General features: G+C 36.5%; 1 protein-coding gene across 6 annotated transcripts in view; it reads right to left on the bottom strand.

The window, feature by feature from the left end:
- LOC145681107 (phospholipid-transporting ATPase VD) overlaps nucleotides 1-21,801 on the bottom strand; it is a 325,531-nt gene that overhangs the window by 74,659 nt on the left and 229,071 nt on the right. For all 6 annotated transcript variants that reach the window (XR_014130730.1, XR_014130731.1, XM_081752516.1 and 3 more), the window contains exons 6-8: nucleotides 8,690-8,839; nucleotides 7,387-7,500; nucleotides 2,367-2,576 (exon numbers count right to left, since the gene is read on the bottom strand). Coding sequence is in view for 4 of the 6 variants with exons in the window: in XM_081752516.1 (XP_081608642.1) it covers nucleotides 2,367-2,576; nucleotides 7,387-7,500; nucleotides 8,690-8,839 (474 nt within the window). In the remaining 2 variants the exon portion in view is untranslated. The remainder of the gene's footprint in view (nucleotides 1-2,366; nucleotides 2,577-7,386; nucleotides 7,501-8,689; nucleotides 8,840-21,801) is intronic.

Here is a 21,801-nt window from a genome sequence, read left to right as displayed (position 1 = left end):
TTAATTGGGATACTACAGTGTGGAGAGAGGGAATACGAGCATTTGTGATGCAAATGAGTGGAAAGAATTAGTGAAAGCACAGCCGGAAATCTTTCTTCCATTCTAAGAGAGAAAAAAGTAGCAGAAATTATGATCCTTTTGCAGGACGAATATGCAAATTGGACAATGATCGTTTAAATTGCTTTGATCGACAGAGTGGCAAATTTACCAATGTACAGATAATTCTTCTGACAATTTACAACTATCAAGAATCAACTCGGAGATGCTTAAAATACTGAACACTTGAAGACTTTAAAATTTAAAAACTATTTAGTTTCTCTTTAAGAGTAATTCTGTTTAAACAAAACACAGTTAAATGAATTAATTTTTTAGTACTCCATCCGTATTTTATTTTAATTTTACTTGCTTTTCAAATGCACTGACTGAATTTATTTAATTACAAATAACTCTGTGAAAATCATGTACAACATAAAAGCAGGTAGTTGTTAGCGAAGTGATGACAGAAAACTTCATAGCGTGTATGTGTATTAATCGTTTATTGTTTGTTTCTGATTCATAGGGAAGAAATTGTTGTTTGGTGTATTTATGGAAACTTTTTCACTTCTTTAAGTAATATACCGGGTGTTCAGAAAGTAACTATGCAGTAACTTGCCGTATTTTTATTTTCCATAAACCATTTTAAACTACTGAAATTAACTCGAAGCTAAACTTTAATGTCACGGAAGTTATAAGAGATGCTGGAAGTGATCCCTTGCACTTGAAGACACAGTTGCACATGTTTCTGCATGTTCTCTAATTGACAATCATATCAGTCATCCCTTAGCACACCACAACATGGCACTGCATAGTTACTTCCTGAACACCCGGTATAATAAAAACACTTGTCTACTATGTAACCAAACCTCGTCTGGAAATGGTACAACATAAGTCATGTACGATATGATTACGAGGATCAAGTCAAATGAAAATCTTAAAAATTTATAACAATTTTGAAATGTGATGTTATGAAAGTCGGCGATATTGATGCCAATAGTATTCTTTGTCTCTAGTACGTGGCAGAACAGTGCAGGGACACAAGCACTGTAATAGAGACAGTTTCAAGATAACCGTCTCACAATCAGCATGTACCAACATGGAACAGCTTCTGTCATAAGATTTTTGACGGGTGAAAATGTGACACCTATCGAGATTAATCAGAGTATAAAGGAGTATAGTGACGCATGTCTTCCACAGCAACAAGTTTATGAGTGGAGTAGGAAATTGTTAAATGCTGTAACATCTGTTGAAGACTCCTCGTTACGGATCAAGCACATCGAGATATGACGCCGAAGAAAATTGAAGCTCTTGAAGCTGTGATAACTATTGGCATAAATCATAGTTCAGCCCATAAAATCAACCACGATGCACTTCGGTTTGGAAAGTGTTCGCCAGATGGGTACCACTGTAACTGACAAGCGAGATGAAACGGTGGCGTGTTGATGTGTGTGAAGAGCTTTTGCGGAGCTTTAAAAGAGAAGGTAATGACTTAAAAAGAGACTCATTACTGGGCATGAAATATCTTGGAAAAAATCGAGCATGGAATAGCGGCATTCGTCACCCAAACCTAAAAATTTCGAACTCAAACCTCTACTTGGAAGTTAATGCTTATTCTCTTATGGGACCAACAGGACATCATTTCGGAGCACTACACCCCGCCTAGGGGACGCACAATCAATAGCGCCTAGTATCTTAAACCTCCAATACGAACTAAGCGACACGGACTACTGACAACAGGCTCTTCTGTATCATGACAACGCTCGGCCACATACTGCCACGCAACGGCTGCGATCATAGACGATCTTCATTTTGAATGTCTATCTTATCCACGTTATTCACCTGATCTCGCCCCTATTGATTTTCACATCTTTGGACCTTAAATAGACACTAGGTCCAAACATGTACAAAGAAGTTCCGATGAGAAGAAAAGATTCAACAAGTGGTGCATGGCTGGTTGCGAAATCAACCAAAAACTACTTTTCAGCCACAAACTTCTTTTCAGAAGCACTGAGGCACTTTATAAGCAATGAGAAATTTGCATTGAGTATGGGAAGGATTATGTAGAAAAAAAAATATTCATGTGTTTCTCATTCATTCATTATCTTTTTAAAGGTTTTCATTTGACTGGTCCTCATATTTTGTTTTATATAGGAAATTACAACAAGGAATTAATATTATACTACCCACATCATACCTAATTAATGAAGATATAATGACTGATTTAACAAGATAATACACAATTGCTTTACATGCTGGCATTTGCAAAATTAAGATCATAAGACATTTTTACTTTCGTGTAATAAAGAGTACCTATGAAAGCTTTAACTTACCGCATCACGATGGGGATACTTAGAAACTACCACAGTGTTGCACACAGCTAGCAAAAGAAGAAAGTCACGAATTCGTTCTGACTGAGTGCTGAATCTTATACTGGTACTTCCATTTTCAACCAACAGTCTGATATCTTGATGGGAAAGGTCATCTTGTAAGCGGGAATTCACTAATATTGGCATAGGTATACCTGGCCGAAGTTGTGACTCCTAGAAAGCGAAAAACTATTATTATTTTATATCGTAGCTTTAATTATTTTTAAAATGCTACTTTTATCTTGTCATACTTTAAATACTTGTAATTTGAGTTCAATTACAGAATTGAGACATAATAATGACATTCCTGGAAGTATGCGGTCCCTCTAAATCTCTACTGTTTTCTTATTCCCATATAGTCTGTCCAAAGCAAGGAATTTGCTATAGAAATTAAGAATTCTGAATGATATACGAGGGTTGGAACTTAAATAGTGGCAACACTGCTGTGGAGACACTATGCAATGAAATGTACTAGTGGCACTGATAGTGCACGATGTTGACATACCTACCTAACCTCCGAGCAAATAGACTCGCCCGTCGCATGTCACCGGCAGGCGCACAAGCGAGGGAAGCACAGTCACTTGTGAGCGAGCGGTCTAACGTAAAGGTGTCACTATGTTTTCGAAACAGCAACAACGGAGTTGGATCAAGATTGAATGTGCCAGAGGTCGTACAGCACGACAGTGTCATCAAGGTATTGAAGAGGCGTGTGGGGAATCGGCATTGCCGTACAGAACAGTGGCACGGTGGGTAAAAGCCTTCAACGAAGGTCGGCAAACTGTGGCAGACATGCATCGTGCAGGTCGTCCTGGCGTCTCTGAAGAAGTGCAAGCTGTTGCCGCGTTAGCGGACAGTGATCGACGACTGACGATTCGTGAGCTCGCCCACGAAACCGGATTAGCGCATACGGCTGTGCTTCGCATCCTGAAGAAACGCCTGGGCTTGCGCGAAATTGCATCACGATGGTTCTTAGACCGCTCGCTCACAAGTGACTGTGCTTCCCTCGCTTGTGCGCCTGCCTGTGACATGAGAGTCTACTTGCTCGGAGGTTAGGTAGATATGTCAACAACCTGCGCTATCAGCGTCACTAGTACATTTCATTGCATAGTGTATCCACAGCAGTGTTGCCACTATTTAAGTTCCAACCCTCGTACTTAAATCGTATATAAAATTTTCAGCATGTCAGTTTTTGATGTGCCTAATTTCTTCTAATCTTGGTCAGAGTGTGTATCCTAATTGGGGTTTTCCGTTATCTCGATCCAATTACTTATCACTTTACAAGAGGATCATTGTCATTCCCAATATTTTTCAAAATTTGTGTATTAATTGAGGTATAATGTCCGTTTGACTCTTGACATCTCTAAATTACATAGATACATTCGATACATTGGCATAGACTGATTAGTTAGTTAAGAGGAGTTCGGAGGCAAAAATCCCTTTTTAAGCACTGTGAAGGCTATATGAGATGGAACTAACTATTGAAAGCGAAATCCGTACCATTATCTGTCGCAAGTACTCCATCGCGAATCGAACACATACAAAAAGCAAGCGTGTTATCCACTCACCCGCGACGACGTCCGAAATTGAATTACTACATACTGTAGGAATTACTGAGCCAGAAGTACTTTTTTCTAACCCTTAGTAAACATGGTTTCAAAATCGCCCAGTTTCGAAACAGAAGTTAATGCCAACCGAAATAATTAAAATGTGAGTTTTGAAGTTGAATACTATCAAGTTAGATGCTTTGCGGTATGATATATAAAAGAGAATGTCACACTTTTCTTCTCCATCTGCCATCATGTAACTTGGCTGGTCGTCGCGCAGAGGGGCAAAGATCCTTTTGCTGGTAATATTAAAGTAATGATGCTAGTGTCGTATCAGGAACCAGTTCATTCTTATTTGACCGCAATTTGTATATCCAATGAATATTTTAGTTATATTTTCTAATTTAAAGATATTATACATAGTTCTACCACCAACAACGAATGCTTTGTGGTCTTTTCCTGACAGTCTGAACCATTGTCTGCCAGTTAAGCAGACATCTTTCTTCAGATTCTGCCTTCAATTATCTGTACTAAATACTTAAAACGGAAAATTCGAAGAGTGGAAGCGTCCGAGGTCAAGCTAGAAATCCAATCCAGGTCTCAGCTCACCGTATCCGTTGCAGTCTGCTTCCTAAAAAGTCATACCTTAGATACTCATACCTTTTAAACCAGTAAGAAGATACAAAAAAAGGTGACTACAGTAGTATGGCAATTTAACGAGAAGAACAAATGACTTTGTAGTCAGAAGAGTGATGACAATAGAAGTGGATGAGAAGAGAGGTTAAAAAAAAAAAAAAAAATCAAAATGAAAGTAGATGGGTATGGTTAAAATGACTTCGGGGAGAAGGGTCTACAAGAATCAGGTGTGCACCACTCCTTGCAAAATGCTCTCCAGATCTCTACTGTTGACATATTATAAAACAAGATATGGAAGTTCTTAAAACAGTGGGCACCAAAAGAGTGTATGCAACTTCTTCCAGCCATCACCTCAATTTCATATGTAAATTAACCGACTAATCAAATAATAAAACATTAAAATAATAATAACGCAATTATCAGGCTATGTCATACAGAAGCTCTTGAAAGAAGAATGACGTGGTTGGCTTAGAGGAAGAACGTGATTCTCTAACTGAGCATTTATTCCACACCCTAAGTTACACGGCAGTAATAATGGTATGGACTGAAACGGCTTCGTAGTCCTCGTTTCTTTCAGTTGGATACACACTCTGACCAAGATTAGAAGAAATTAGGCACATCAAAAACTGACATGCTGAAAATTTTATATACGATTTAAGTACGAGGGTTGGAACTTAAATAGTGGCAACACTGCTGTGGATACACTATGCAATGAAATGTACTAGTCATCAGTGCTAAAAGTATACATGAAAATCTCTTGGCAGCTCCCTACGAAATATGATAGAATATATCATTCTGTGCAGATTTTTATATGGTCATGATGGTAAGTGTGGAACGAAGCTTTTGGGATCTTGGTTCAGCAAGATTTTCTGTTTTCTGATCTTACGAAAAGTTTTCGAAACTAGTTCGATGTATTCGTGTTGGGGAAAGATAATGGTAAGTGTCACTTCCAGTGAAACTGAGTTATTTGGGTGAATGTGTTGGGATCGGGCCACAAAAGAAAGTATGTAGGTAATTTATTTTCGGAAAGGTACCTGCAGATGACAGGCGAGGGAGGGGGGTTGTTTGGTATGTGTCATTACATTGCATTGTATGAGAATATTGAACTATCTTCTTCCGAGTCACTCATATATACGAGGATTGATTGGAAAATTCGTGGCCTGACTACGAAGCAAGAAATTATTTTATGTTTGTATATATTAGCTGCGTAGTGTAATCGTTATTTACGTCGTGGTTCGGAACAACTTTTATTACTCATACATTCCCCTTTTTCTTAGTTACGTCTCCCAGTTATGCCATGACGTAAACGATTATTTTCCCATGCCTGCAGTTTCACTTACGATGACTGGGAACATGGTAAATGAAAGTGTAGGCAACGTAAGGATTATTGTTAAGCTACACGTATAAAGAAAATTAAGTACTAAGCATGTAACAAATAATAAAGTCACTTTTCGGTAAAAGAAATATAATGTTACTATAAGAGCACAAATACTACATGCTTAGTACTTAATTTTCGCAGAATCAAAATCCCAGAGATAGCTAAGACTGTAGGTATTTCCTATGAGCGAGCACAAAACATTATTGTAAACAAATTAGGGTTTTCTAAGGAGTCCGCGAGATGGGTATCCAAGTTGCTTTCAAGTTGAATACAAATGCAATCGACTCACTCTTTCCCTTGATTGTTTCAAACTGTCTAAAAGTGAGATTTGTGACTATGGACGAGACATGGATACACCATCATATACCGGAATCAAAACAGCACTCGAAGCAATGGAAACGACATGCATCTCCTGTCCCAAAGAAAGCCAAACAAGTTTTGTCGGCAAACAAGGTTATGGCATCAATTTTTGGGGATGCTCGAGGCATTATCCTGATTGATTTCTTGGAAAAGGGAAAGCTTGTCAGTTCTCAATACTACTTCACCCTTTTGCGACGTTTGCGTGAGAAAATCAGAATTAAAAGGCCAGGAATGCTGCGAAGAAAGGTGTTGTTTCACCAGGACAATGTGCGTGTTCATACATCTCTTGCATCCATGGCAGAAATTCATTCCGTGGGATCGAACCGTTGCCGCACCCGCCCTACTAGCCTGATCTAGCCCCATTGGGTTTTCACTTGTTTAGAAAACTAAAAATGTTTTTGAAGGTCAGCGATCTTCTTTGGACGCAGAAGTGAAAAGTGTTGTACTGGGATATTTTGCAGGGCTCGAGAAATCATTTTTTTAAAAGTGGTATAGTAGCGTTACCGGAGAGGTGGCATAAATGTATCTCGGTCGAGGGGATTACGTGGAAAAATAAAACATAAGTTATTAAAAATAAAACGTAAGTTATCCAAATATTTTATAATTTTGTAAGTCAGGCCACGAACTTTCCAATCCACCCTCGTATATTCATCGCTGCAGAAGCAAATCCCATAAATAGACCCACACTATATCAATATAATCCAACTATATTACAATTGCAACTTCTCTCAGATAGTTCTTGAAATATTTTTCCACCTTCTTGGTATACACAAGATTTCTTTTAAGGGCTTCGCAGTTGAAACTGTGTGTGTTCCGCCTATATTATTTATGTGAGCTACATGTTTTGCCCATTTTGACATGCCGACATAATTATCCAATAACACTCAGTATAAATTAAATCTTTATACTGCGACAAACTAAACTGCACATGAAGATTATACCAATTTATTTCTATCAGTATAAAACTGATTTTTGCCTATAAACAGTACATAAATAATAAATTCTGCTTCATTTATATATCAAGAAACTTCATGTAAAACAAGAAAAAGTAATGATCTATTCTTACTTGTACATTTTCAGGTGGTGGGTGATTGTAGTCGACGCCTCCTATAGTACATCGTCGAAAAATCATTTTGTTTTCTGTAAGAGTTCCTGTCTTATCCGAAAAAATATACTGTATCTGCAAAGAAAAATATTGTTCATTTTTAGAAGAAAGCTACACAAACATACAATGAATTAATTTAAAGAGAGATCAATCAGTTTAACGTATATTTACGGAAATATGAAAATTCTTAAATGAAGTTACGATAAGAATTTCAGAATAGAACATTTCTATTTTTGACACATAAGTAAATAGGAACACTTCACGCACCTTTCATTTGACATAATTTCAAGTTTTATTTAGTACATACACTTTTCTTTAAACCTTATATCTTATACCCGTTCACGCTCACATACTTCATAGGCATCAAGTGACAAATGTTGATGATAATTTTGAGTTTAACGTTCCTTTCAACAGCGAGGCTACATGAGACGTGGACTTGCTGATTAACGTGGAATTTGAACCACATGAACTCCCACCAGAAATCGAACCCGGGTCTCCCACGCCAAAGGCGCGTACGCTAAACGTTTAGCCACGAAAGAGCCCTCAAGTGACAAATATTCCTTGAGATATGTTCACCTAATAACATTCCAAAACAGAAATGAAGTTAAACAGATTTGTGATTCCGTGACCCTTAGTGAACACTTTACTTCGGAAATATGTAGGTCGGTTTCAACAGATAATCATATAAACAATATTGGTAACACATCGTTTGTTCTTGCAGAATATAGCTTATCCACGTTTAGAACCAAATGAATAAGTGAAATTTTCTGGTCAATTCGACAGACATGAGTCGTAAAAATAATCGTTACTCAATGTAATTACTATCTGTGTAACCAGCAGATGTTGTTTAGTGTACACAAAGAATATACATCTTGTTCCAAACAAACAATATTGGACATTTGCTGACCAGAGCAGAACGCTACTATTTAGTATGAATGTATTAAAAGTATATTAAATATAAATCTATAGCAATACGGTAGTGATTCCGGATTTATGTTTTACATCCAAGTTTAGCACAGTAAATTAGAGCCCATGTATCATTACTCTCTGGTTAGGCATTGCACTTGTACCTCTTTTATGATATTAACACTAACTTAAGAAACTACCTATTAACCAATTAATGGAAGACAATTTCTTTGCAAATTCTACTCTGGCGTGTATTACTTTTGATCAAATGGTGACCAATGTTCACCTTGGGATTCTAAACGAAAAAGTGTAAGTAATAAAATTAGTTACTGTAACGTTAATGCGGATGATTACTTACCTGGCCTAATTCTTCAGTAATATTTAATGCCCGACATTCAATACGCTTATTACACTCAGGATCGAATAACTTAACGTCGTTATGAATGTGATATGCTTGGATAAGTTTCGTCATTTCAATTGTTACATACAGCGAAAGAGGAATCATAACCTGTAAAGATATACAAAAAAGATAAATAAGCTTCACGACTTGTAAAACCAACAAAGTCTCAAACTTATAAGACAGAAGTAACAAAATCACAACTTGAACTTAAGACTATGGATATGAAAAAATATATAAGGGTATTGATGTATTCTGTTGGTGGCAGAACCAACGTCATTCAATTTATTCTCATTTACACACTTCTCAGCAAAACTGCACAAAGCAGAGATAGCTGTTGAATACAATGTCAAAAAGCAATCCAAGAAGTTCTTCAGTCAAGAGGTCTTTCAGAAGTGCGATTCGGATGTTTTGAGAGCTACATAGCGAGAGAATGCTAGAGACCTCTTCATCTCCTCCTGAGCGATAATTATCTCTAGTTTTTGCTGTATAATCAGTCACATGCTTACGCTTCTTAGTTTTATTAGCACTGTAGAACTCGTGCTAAATTTTGAGAACATTTTCAATACAGTACGCTGTATGTACACAGTTGTAATATTGTGCAAACGTGATTCATAACCCACTAGAAAACAGGAAATGTACTGAAATGTCACGATATACACTGTGAGAACTAAAAACACAAGCAGCGCAGTGACGCGACCTGGTGCTCAACGTCAATAAACGCCGGAACCCACCTGGTAAAAATGCGAGCAGCTCGATCATTGCCGGATTACAGAATGTATCGAATCGTATAATGCCGGATTAAAGAGCGCTACTGTAATAGATTTGTCTCATGTATTTTCGTTCTAAATAGCTATCAGAGAATTTCTTTGCGACAATTTTAAGAACTTCAAAACCTCACTTTGATGGACCGAGAACCAAACATCTACACACGAAAAAAATTTTACATGCATATACAATAGATGCAGGTCTACCACCATGCTAAGTTTGATGAAGAATGTATGAGTTCACCTTAGCTCGGTTACATTTTTCGGGAAATTTTCACTAAATCAAAATTTCGAAACTAACGGTTTGTATAGGAAAGTATTTCACATGTATACTAAGTAGGTCAATCTCTATCTACCATCATGCTAAGTTTGAAGAAGCTCCGATGAGCTTACCTTTATTGGTTTAATTACATTTTTCGCGAAAGTTCCACATACTCAGGAACTATTTCACATGCATAATAAGAAGATCAAGATCAACTGCTATGCTAAGCTTGATAAAGATGGGACGAGTTCACCCGAAGATATTAAATTTTTTAACGAAAATTTCACTAAATTCAAAACCAAACTTCGATAAATCGTAACTCCACAACAACAACAACAACAACAACAACAACAACAACAACAACAACAAAAGAAAAAGAAAAGAAAAGAATGCACAGGAAAGTATTTCACATGCATACCAAGCAGGTCAGGGTCTACAAACACGCTAAGTTAGATGAAGATCGGATGAGTTCCGCCTAGTTCATTTAATTACATTTTTTGGTGAGAAGTTCAATAAATCAAACCAGCAACTTCGATGATTAACTTGGAAACTAGAGGTATGCACAGAAAAATATTTCACATGCGTACTCAGTTGGTGAAGGTCTACCAGGACCAGGTCTACAATGCTACACGTGTATTGCACGTGGCTGCAAGTTTCGAGGGGCGGCAAAATCTCTCATAACTATATGATTTAAAGTATGTAGGGTGAGTTCGCCACTAGTCGACCGCCATCCAATAGTCGACCATTTTTGCTAATTATTGTGTATATAAAATATATCAGATGGTCTTTTGGAGCGAAAAGTGATTCATGATAAAGCTTGCATCATATACTATCAATAACATTCATTGTTTCACTCTCTCTTGTCTAGCTGGTCGTCTTCGACTGATAAATTTCGACGTATCTGTAGAATTACGACTCAAGTGCGCAGTTTACGACAGCGTGTAATGAGAATCTTGTGCTCAGGATATTTTACATTTTTCTGAGGATATAGATAGTACGTGAGGTAAGAAATGTTTTTGTTACATAACTAAGTTCGTCTATAGTTCATTCAAGGAACGTTCAGTACCTCATGTAAACAAATACACGTGGTGATTGTTTGATTTTATTGGTTAAAGAGCCTTGCCGCATCCATGCGGCAGAAGAAAATAGTCCATTGTCAAGTAAGCTGTTTTTCAATGTTTTTGTTGCTTATAAGGCTCATTACCAGAAAAACAATTTACTTACAGTGAAATAACAGAAACAACACTTTATGTAAGAACTAAATTGAATTAATGCAATAAAAGAGAATACGCATGCGTAGAAACTGGGTTTGGCCCACCTTATGCGCGAATCACAGTTTACAATATGGCTGCGTGCGGGGAATATGCAAAACGCCGACAGGGTACGAGCACGTGCTTCACGAAAGAAGCGGTGACCGATAGCCAATCATCCTATGACTGGCGGAGTAATACCATTCTGCAATGTTTACATCAGGATCAGCAGGTTCGTTGAATGAACTTTAGAAGCTGTATCAGCATAATTTGTCAATAACTGAAAAGTATTAAATGAAAAAAATACGCGTTAAAATGTGGTCGGAATTTGGCATTTTTTTTTCTTTCCCATACAAATCAATTGTCGACCAAGGGTGGTCGATTATTGGATTATTTGGAAATGCGCCAAATTGCTTCAAATTATTCCTCGTTTAGCATTAAGGTCTGTTTTTCAACATGCATGCATAAAATTTTCGATTTCGTGACATATTCTAAAAATCGACCACCTGCTTCTCATGTTGGTCGAATATTGGAATATTTCCTTCCACCTGTCGACCACACTGTTTCATACTGTGTTTCACGTTTTGCTGACTGGAATTTGTTCAGTAACATTAGCTGCAACTTTCGTTTTCTGAAATCTTCTATTTCAATGTGAAACCAAGCTTTTTACACAAGGACAAAAAGCCCTCCTCGCTGGTCTAATGGCTAGCACGCGTACCATGATCTTAATACCTATCTCACCAGTACGAACAATCTTTTCGTTTAAGAAGATCCACGTAGAATTTTTAACGCGTTCGAATATTCTTTTCAATTGTGCCCATCACTTGGGAAAATTTTGAAGCCAAAAGGCTGGAGGAATATTTATGAGGTTCGAGATAAGGAAAAGGAAACCTTTACCTTTCTAGGAACATTTAGAGCTTCGGGAGAAACAGTTGGTCCAATGATTGTTTATCCATACAAGTCGCAAGTACCCACAGATATTGTGTCCAATATTCCGTTGTCGATTGAGACAGGACGATCCGAATCTGACGTGAGTGAATGATTTAGCGAGACATTCTTTGAGTGGGTCGTCAATAGTTTCAATACCTAAATCTGTAACACTTTTCATCAATGGTCAAAAAACTCACTTAACTTATGAAGTGAGCAAATTTTGTGACAACAACGAGATCATATTGTATGTCCTGTATCCTCATGCAACGCATATTTTGCAACCATGCGATGTATCCGTCTTTAGGGCGTTAAAAACAAATGGGAAATTCGTTGTCCGCAGCTATCTAACGGAACATAATTTATCTTCCATGACAAGAGTTCAGTTTGCACCACTTATTGCAAAGGTGCTAGAAACAGAAGCTACACCGTACACAATAAAGAATGGATTTTGCAATTGTGGACTGTATCCTTTCAATCCAGAATCCGTTGACTACACAAAATGCATCAAGGGTGTATGCAAAAACAGAGAGTACTTCCACTCAGCTAAACGTTAGTAAAGAAGATCTTACTGCAAGAAAAGTTATTACTGTGTACAAGGATGAACTTCAAAATGCTGCGATTGATTTCAACACTCCTTGAAGTTTTGAAACTTCCAGCGGAAGAGCCGATGGACAAAGCACTAAGAAAAATATTATAAAAGTGCCTGTTAACCAGTAGATGACAAGTTGTAGTTGGTGAAATCCGTGTTGTTGATTATAACAATTAATACTAGTCTCAAGCTACTCTTACAGTTAGTCAGGATTTACTAAATGATGATCTTTAGTCATTGGCTGCTGAAGCCAATCCAAATGTAACAAATGAAAACAGAGTGGATATAGCACCTATTCTATCAACGAAGCTGAAGAATCCGACGCCATTGCAGCACAGGAGAAAGAGGAAATCAATATTATGCGAAACCAAGAATTAGTTATGTCTGCTCCAACAACAGAATTAGATAGGCCTTTAATTATTCTGAGAAAGGAAGCTTCTATTCCAGAATTTGTGCCATAAAATGAAAAGAAATGTAACATATCAACTCCACTGGATGAAACTGAACCTATAAAGGATACTCATTATTCCAAAGAACCTCCTACTGAAGTTCTGGTTTCTATTCCAGAAGCACAGCAAGAAACAAAGGACGTTGAAAGTGATGCTGTTGCTGGACCAGGTGAATCAAGTCAGAAGAATATCGCAACAACACCTAAAATTATCAGACATACATATATATATATATATATATATATATATATATATATATATATATATATATATATAAGGACAACTTTTAAAAAAGCATCTGTTCTTATGGAAGAGTTCAGTCAAAAAGCCTAAGAGGAAAGTAGAGAAGATACCATTTGCAATTAGCTCAGAGGAATATCGCATAGTGCCAACTGCTAAACAAGAACAGAAGAAACTAGAGGAGGAAAAGAAACTCAAAAGAGATGAAAGAACAGCAAAAAAGAGCAACAAGCTGGAAAATCTGAAGATCGAAGACGACGACCGCTGCTGTTGTTGAAGAACATCACAATGAAGATGGTGTAATTGACTACGGCGACGGAGCCGTATGCGCAGGATGTAGAGTGGTAACTAACGATTTTGCTTTGGAAAGTGCGAATAAACCAGTGGGTTTTGATCAGTGTGATAAATGGTTCCATCTCCGATGTACCGATTTATTTGGTTATGCATGGGAAGTTCATGGAAATAAGCTGTTCCTGCATGAACAGCTGATTGTACCACATAAATTATTTGAACAAACAATCAGGAACTTAACTGTTATTACATGAAAAGTTAATTCAATGTGCTCAAGTAACTCAGAAGAGAACGTTAACACGGGAGAGAAACCTTATCATATATGAGAAGATACATTATTCCAAATAAAGTAGCTCTATATCAAACCCTAAGAGCCTGATTCTTTCATTTATAATCACTAAGCAGAAAACCTTAAAGAAAATTAAATAAAATCTATATCATCGTTTTGTCAAGTTCAAATCTCACGAAAATTATAATTTCCAAACACCATCTAAGGCAATCAATTACTTCTACGCAATAGAAACAATAGAAATTGCGCGCGGTCGACTAATAGCATGAAGTCGGTCGACTACTGAGCGACGATGGTCGACAAGTGGAAATTTTGATGAGTTATCGTAGATCGTAATTTCATATCACTGCAAAATTTTAAAAGTCAGTAGTTAACACAACTTCTGGTACAAAAGAACCCAAAGAAAGCAAACAATTCAATTTTGTCAAATATTATGAAATCATCATGTTTTATAAATGTTTAGAAGATTTTTTTTTTCAGCGGTCGACTATTGGCGAACTCACCCTATTTCCTCTTGGAAACAGATTTCATGATGATGGTAGTTATATTTACTAAGCTGACCATTTATTTGAATACTACACTCATAAATCATGTTTAGGTCGCATTAGTTTACGGTCACATGGACACTGCTAAATAAAATGGTAGTATAAATCCCAGCATGAACTGTGCGATGTTAAATGATGGTGAAAAATAGTCCATACTCTTTTATCAGTTCTGCTATGTTAAAAATGTTTGTGGCGTTTCTTGTGTAATCTCTGTTGTGTTACATAGGGGTTGTTCTATGTTAAAATAGGGGTTGAAAAAAGTGATCATTAAAGGGAACGAGTACACCCCTAGGCTATATTAAAGAATTGTTAAAAACTTGGTCGTAGCCTTTCTTATTTAGGGGTTGCGAAATGTGTTCGTAGTCTTATGTAATTTCTGCTATGTTACACAGGCGTTGGAAAATGTGTTGATAGTCTTTTATTAGCTCTGCTATGTTCATTGTATTAAGTAATTTCTGCTATGTTAAAATAGGGGTTAGAAAACGTGTTCGTAGCCTTATGTAATTTCTGGTATTTTAAAATGGGGGTGGAAAAATAAGCCAAACTCTTTTCTTAGCTGTGCTACGTGTTCGTAGTCTTATGTTACATAGGGGTTGGAAGATGTGTTCATAGTCTTTTTATGTTTGCAGTCTTAAGTAATTTCTGCTATGTTAGAATAGGGGTTGAAAAAAGTGGTCATAAAAGGAACGAATATACCCTGATACTCTGTTTTTGGCATTGAAAAAAGGGTCATAAAAGACTACAAAAAGTTACTAAATCTTGTTACCAAAAAAATCGGGTATCTGTTTACAAAAACGTCACCAAATGCCACTACTCTACTGTTGTATTTATATTTGAATTAACAGAACAGCAGAATAAAAATAAAATATAAGAACCGCACGAACTTATGCATCGACTCAATATATTAGTAAAGTATCTATTACATTAATAAGAAGTATTTGCATTATCTATTATATTAGTAAGTACAAAGGCGAGCCACAAGTTTTGTAATACTGGTATTCGACCATCGTTTAGCAGCTCAAGCCATCAGAGGTGTTCGCTTGCACGGGTATAAACAATTGTAGTTTGTACTGTAAAATATTGTGTAATGTTGCGTTCCGTGTATAATTTGGGAGCCGCACAAATGAAGGTGCAACAACGTCTAATTGAGAAACTTTTGTCTTTCGCGTTCGAACTTGATCACAGCGCCACTGAAACAATCCGAAATATTTGTTGTGCGAAAGGTGAGGGAGCAATTGATACCGAACAGCAATCAGAAGTTTCTCTCGCTTTAAAAGAATTTCGCTGATAAGCCAATATCAGAAGCGCAAGCCGTGGATTCTGAAATCTTGAGCTACGTCGTAGACGTAGATCCGTCGGCTAGCACTCAGAAGTTATCAGGTGAACTCGGTATCTCACAGTCCAGTAAGTTTGCCATTTTTATGATACTGCCAAACTATCCATCCGAAGCTCCCGAATTGTAGTTCATGAAGTGGCCGCAACTCAAGCGCAGTTTGCATGTAACATCTAGAAAACCCCTGACATGAGTTTCGCGAAAATGATAATAACGTGCAACGAAAAGTAGATAATGTTCCGAAATACGTTCATAAGCAGTGGTTAAACAAAGGCCATGTGTCGGAACCTGTAGCTAAACATGGGCTAACGAAAACCAGATAATGCTCTGCTTCTGCTGGAATTATGAGGAGATAATATGCTACGGTTGTTGGTCTTAACTGACCTAAATTAAATTCAGAAAATACCATAACTATGTTCTCAATTACTTCTATTCTAACTTTGGTCCAAATTGGTCAAGCCACTTCTCATATATGTATAAGGTTAAGTCCGATAGAGATGGGAGACGAACCAGGACGATAATTCGTGTACTATTCAGCACAGTGCACCGTGAATATTAGTGTAGTGTCATGGCAAGTGTGTGCTAGATATTTTTTTTTTTTTTTTTTTTTTTTGAAGCACCCAATAGTTTACACATTTCTTTAGCAGACGATTTTTTTTTTTTTTTATTTCAGGTAGGTAAAAACTTCTTCACATTTCATTGAAAGCAATACATAACGTTCTTGGTGCAGATTTTTTCGGTGTTGTTTTTTAACAGTGCATTTCATCATAAAAGAATGTGTTAATAAAAACAACAGTTACCCGCGTTGGAAAACTACAACAAGTAGACTATCCTTTTTACCTTTCCTTGTTGGAATAGATGAACCACTACCATTGTGGGAGAGACTGACCACATCTGCTTACATAAAAACAAAAAGAGGAACGTTGAGTGCACCAAATTGACAACAAGAAACAAGAAGAGAATTCTGACCGTATCTTCATCCAACGATCATAATCAATCGACAGTATATGCTGACAGTGATGATATGGAGGAGTATGATGAAAACGAGTGTGCTGGATGCGGTGAAAACTAATGAAACAAGGAGAGAAGACGACTGGATACAGTGCATTATGTGTGAACGATGTGTTCGAAATATGAGCATGTTTGTAATTTATGTGGCAAAGTTTTCAAGTATAAAAAACAAGATGCAATGTACGGTACAATGTAATTACTGGAACTTATTTTTCTTTTTAAAACATGAAACTTATGTATTCTTGCCACTTGCCAACGTTTGTTTTCTAAATTCAATGTAAAAAAAGAAAATTCACTTTTAGATTTCTATATTTCTACCTTAGTTTAATCAATATTAGATTATATGAGATAGATATTAGATTTCAGTACAAACTTGGTAGCTGCATAATATCTACTTTATTAAGATAACATATTTAAATAAAAAACTATTATTTATTTATTATTTAGGTTCTGCATATGGTTAGAAAATCGATACATAATTGTCTCAAATTCTTTTAAAAGTCACGTGTGCAACATAAAAGAAAAAAAGTTAATCTCAATTACATCCCAATCATAGAGGTGTGTAATATATGCTAACAAATACGGTATTTGTGACCTTAAATGTGTCAAATACAATCAAAACTTGTGTTATGTTGAACAACTGAACCTACACTTGCAGTAATAAGAATTACTTCACGATAATAATAATTTACATACTACAGATCAAGGACTTCATTTCACAATATTCACATATTTCGTACATGTGATAATCATTAATTCGCAGAATAAATATGTCTTATCAGACTTTGGAATTAGTGCATCTGAAGTGACATTAATAGCTGTTCCATCGTCTTCCGTATGGTAAATGGATGCTATTCAGAAATTTAATAGCTTTCACTGCTTCTAGCATACCTTGATCAAGATAATCTTGCAAATCACTTTTGCTTTGGCACTTTTATCACGACTTACCATACCCAATAAATACTGGATAATCTTATGTCAAAGTGCCACAGATAAGCTATTGTAATCCATCACGTATTTAATATAAACACATTTTACTAAGAATTGGCGGTTTCAATTGACGTCAACGACTATTAATAAACGACAGAATAAGTTATCAATATTTATAATAGTTTAATTTCGCATTCAAAAAGGCATGACAAGCGTCATAATGTATCTACCACCTTAATTTGAATCGTCTTTCATAGAAAATATTGCAGCCTAATTATTTCCTGATTTTATATTATATATATATATATATATATATATATATATATATATATATATATATATATATATATAATTCTCTCAAATTAAAGCATTGTAGTCGCAAAATAGTGTACCTTCCCAATGAGAACGAACAAAAATAATTAAGAAAAAACATGGACATTCATTTCTGAATATGAAGGAGGAACAAAGTTATTTTAATATGGACTTCGCTACCCTGAAAAATGTCTGAGAGGTTTAGTAACAGTGTTAACTCACGATGCTTTATGCTATTCACTGTTCACGTATTCTAGCTTGGCTCTTTTTAGCGATCATCTGCCTCGCAGTAGCCCTTAAACGATTGCCTTACGTACAATGTAATCACATATTTTCCATGACGAAAAAAAAATATCCGTCGGCAGACAGAATGATGAAAGAAGAGGAAATAGGGCGGAGCCTAAGCTATGTGGCTGTGCTGACGCACTCGGCCCAAGCTAGGTGGGATGGATTTGTTCCGATTTTCCTACATGTATCCGATAAAACGAATCGACATTCGAATTTCTAATAATTGTTTGTTTGCGACGCTCACATCCAATTATTATAAAGGGAAAAAGCAAGAAAAAATTTTTCATGCACTTTACAATATAGGAATTTCAGAACACATCATTCAGAAACTTCATATCCTAACAATGAAACATTGCAAAAACACCGATCAACTCAAGAGCACTGTGAATGTGAGCCCTCGGAAGTGTTCGTGCCATTATAGACCAGTTAGGCACACACTATATCACTGTTGTTGGCAGCTTTGTGCAATCGGTTAAGATGAAAATGTTGGACTCATGAGTGTCATATGAACTGACACCGGCCAAGTAGAATTGCGGACTGGAAGCGTGCAGTCCATCGAATATAAGGTTTAACCGGGAAAGTTTCCTGTATCGGACGGTCACTTCAGATTAAAAATGGATCTGCATTGAATAGTAAACGGCTAAGGCAATGACTGGGTCGTGATCAATGGCCAGGGCGGTTTCCTAAACCACCTCTCCACCAACAGATGTTGCTGGCATGGTAGTCTGTGGTGGGAGCGATTCATCATACTTTTCTCAGATGTCAATCCATCAATGCAAATCTTTACAGTGCTGAACTCCATGAAACGCACCGCAGACTTGTCCGTAGGCATGTAGCAATGATCAAGAGACATGGTGTCCTCATAGTGCATGATTAGGCTTACTCACATGTCGCGCAAAGGACAGCGCACGCACAATGAAACCCCTTCTCATTTATAGTAATCTCCCGATATCTCGCTCACTGTCTACCACCTCTTCCGGAATCAGGAGCATTTCTTGGGAGGGAACGCCTCTGACGGTACGTGACGTTTGGGCGCGAGTTAAATTAAAAAGTCATTATGTTAGGCGCTGAGTACTAAGTTCGAATCAAGATATCACAAGGTGTCTACTGTAGTGGAAGTCCTTTAATTATATTGGATTTTGTTTTGCATACTAGAAATACTGGAATTTCAAAATTCTAAAAACTGAATTAACAATTAAATTTGCAAATTTAAGTTTCAACCAAAGTTAAGTGTGCTTTTTATTTGATAACTTTTCAAGCCAAAGATAAGTAGACCAGACTAGATATGATTGACTGCATTACATACATAGTGAGCCTATTCCATTAAAAAAAAAAACTTAATGCAGGTCTTCTACTGTAATTATGCAATAAGTGTGAATGTCAAACACATTTCTAGTGGCTAAATGATCAATATATGTACACTTAATTATTATTTTTCACTTTGAAATCGTTCTTTTTTTTTTTTTCCTTTCGCCACTTTCTTTCAGATTCAGTGCTTACAATGGGACGAAAAATATGTGTGTTAAGTTTTGATTTTTATATTGGTATGTTAATTTTTAAAAAAGTGATACCAGAAATACGGCATACTGTAGTTCCTAAACTCAATGTCTTAGACACCCTGCATGCGAAATATCTTTCCCTCAACTCGATTAGGATTTAGGATTTTTAGATTTCTGGGCTCTCGGCATCTAAGGCCATTTAGCCCGTCTCGTTTGAGGGAGCACACTATCCGGGGAAAGGGAAGGAAGGAAGGAAGCGGCCTGGGACTTATATGTTAGGTACCACCCCGACATTTGCCTGGTGTAAATGAGGAAAACCCAGGAAAACCTCATTCAGGGTGGCTGGCCTGAAAGAGCACGTTACACTTTTTCGACCGAGTGCCCCCACCAGGAATCGAACCCGGGATTCGCTCGCACCGAAGGCGAGAGTGTTAGCGACTACTACGCTACGCGAGGCCTCTTCCCTCAACTCAAGTGCGCGGAAATATTTTAATGGTAGTTCTTTATTAGATTTAAGGAAGAGAAGAGTTTGGCAAACGTAATACGAAAGAAAACAAGTTTAATGTTCATAAATATGTAATTATTAACTTTTTTTTTAAAACATACAAAAATTAAATCAATATGTTTTAATTAACATTAAGAAAATTATTAACAGTTCGTCTAATTCCTTCATTTCCTAGCTTTCTTAAATTAAATCAACATTAGATCAGAAGTACAAGAATCGTGAACAAGCGAAAAATCAATCCATGAGAAGGTTAGGCATCAAATGCCACAAACGCATTAAACTGTTTAATTTAGATGAATAAATAAGATAGAGATAGAAAATATACAGATAAATAAGGTGAGATAAAGATAGAAGTGTAGGAAATGTATATATCTTGATTCGCCCTTAGTTTTCAGTGCCTAGCTTACTTTATATGTCGTAAATGGTGATTTTTACTATGTATCTCGCGCCCAAACGTCCGCGCCCAAACGTCCTGTCCCGCGCCTCTGATGATCTGTTGAGGACTTTGCCTCACAGACTCCAGGTCGCCTATTTTGATTAACCAGATACTATAGTTTCTATTCTTTTGACCTTTAGAAATTATGCCCTTGGAAAAGATATTTCACTCGCACCAACCTAATAGGTGTGTGATTTTCTTTCCATTACTCTGAAGCGATAAAGGTTAATTTTTACCGATATGACTTCCCCAAGAGTCCCCACTACAATGAACATAATGATTCTTCCAATCCGTACTTTTTTAATATTTAATTACATGTGCTTGTTTACTGATTATATAAAATATGAAAAGCTTATTTTTTGTAGGTGAAGCTAAAAACTTTCGTTTTTCGAAGAGCAGAAATGGGATATTCAACCTAAAGCCTACATATTTATTGTACGGCACATGACGCACATTGAAATTACTTCATGCGTTTTTAAGGTAAGGCTTAGCATAGAAGGAAATTACAGGTGCAATTGTGGTCTGTATCTTGCGTTTCATCATTTCCAGTTTTGCTCAATTTCACTACAACCAGAAGTGCATTGTTCGCAGCCTCACGCACGATTGCTTGTCACTTAGTGTGATTCACTGTTCTCTGAAAAGTACGTTTCAAGGTAAATGAAATGAAGTTTGTTCGAAGCACGTACTAAATGGTGGTTTTATTAAGCATAAAGCTGTGCAGAAAGTATCTCTTTAGATTTTTGCTATTGTATAAATGAAGTTGGTGAAACACACCACAAGAATTTATTGGTAGTATTTTTGTGTATGTACGCGTAGAAACAAACATTCTCACAGAATATGAAATATTTCCGTACTATGAATTTTCCAAAAGTGGATACTTAAATAGAACGAATGGATTCTCCGAATTTCAAAAGAGAAAAGGTGTATATATATAAGAAAAACTGAGATCTATGATAAGAAAACGTATTACTTTACAAAACAACACTTACTTTTTACCAAAAAAAAAAAAAGAGAAAAAAAAAGAAAAAACAAAGAAAGAAAGAAAGAAAGAAAGAAAGAAAGAAAGAAAGAAAGAAAGAAAGAAGAAAGAAAGAAAGAAAAAGAATATTAAAATCACGTTTTGAAATTAAATTCAGATTATTAAAAT

Source organism: Thermobia domestica, chromosome 3 (assembly GCF_964235325.1).
Source record: "Thermobia domestica chromosome 3, izTheDome1.hap1.1, whole genome shotgun sequence".
NCBI classification, from domain to species: domain Eukaryota; kingdom Metazoa; phylum Arthropoda; class Insecta; order Zygentoma; family Lepismatidae; genus Thermobia; species Thermobia domestica.
Note: the sequence above shows the minus strand (reverse complement) of the source record. Positions and strands in the feature narration are given on the sequence as shown.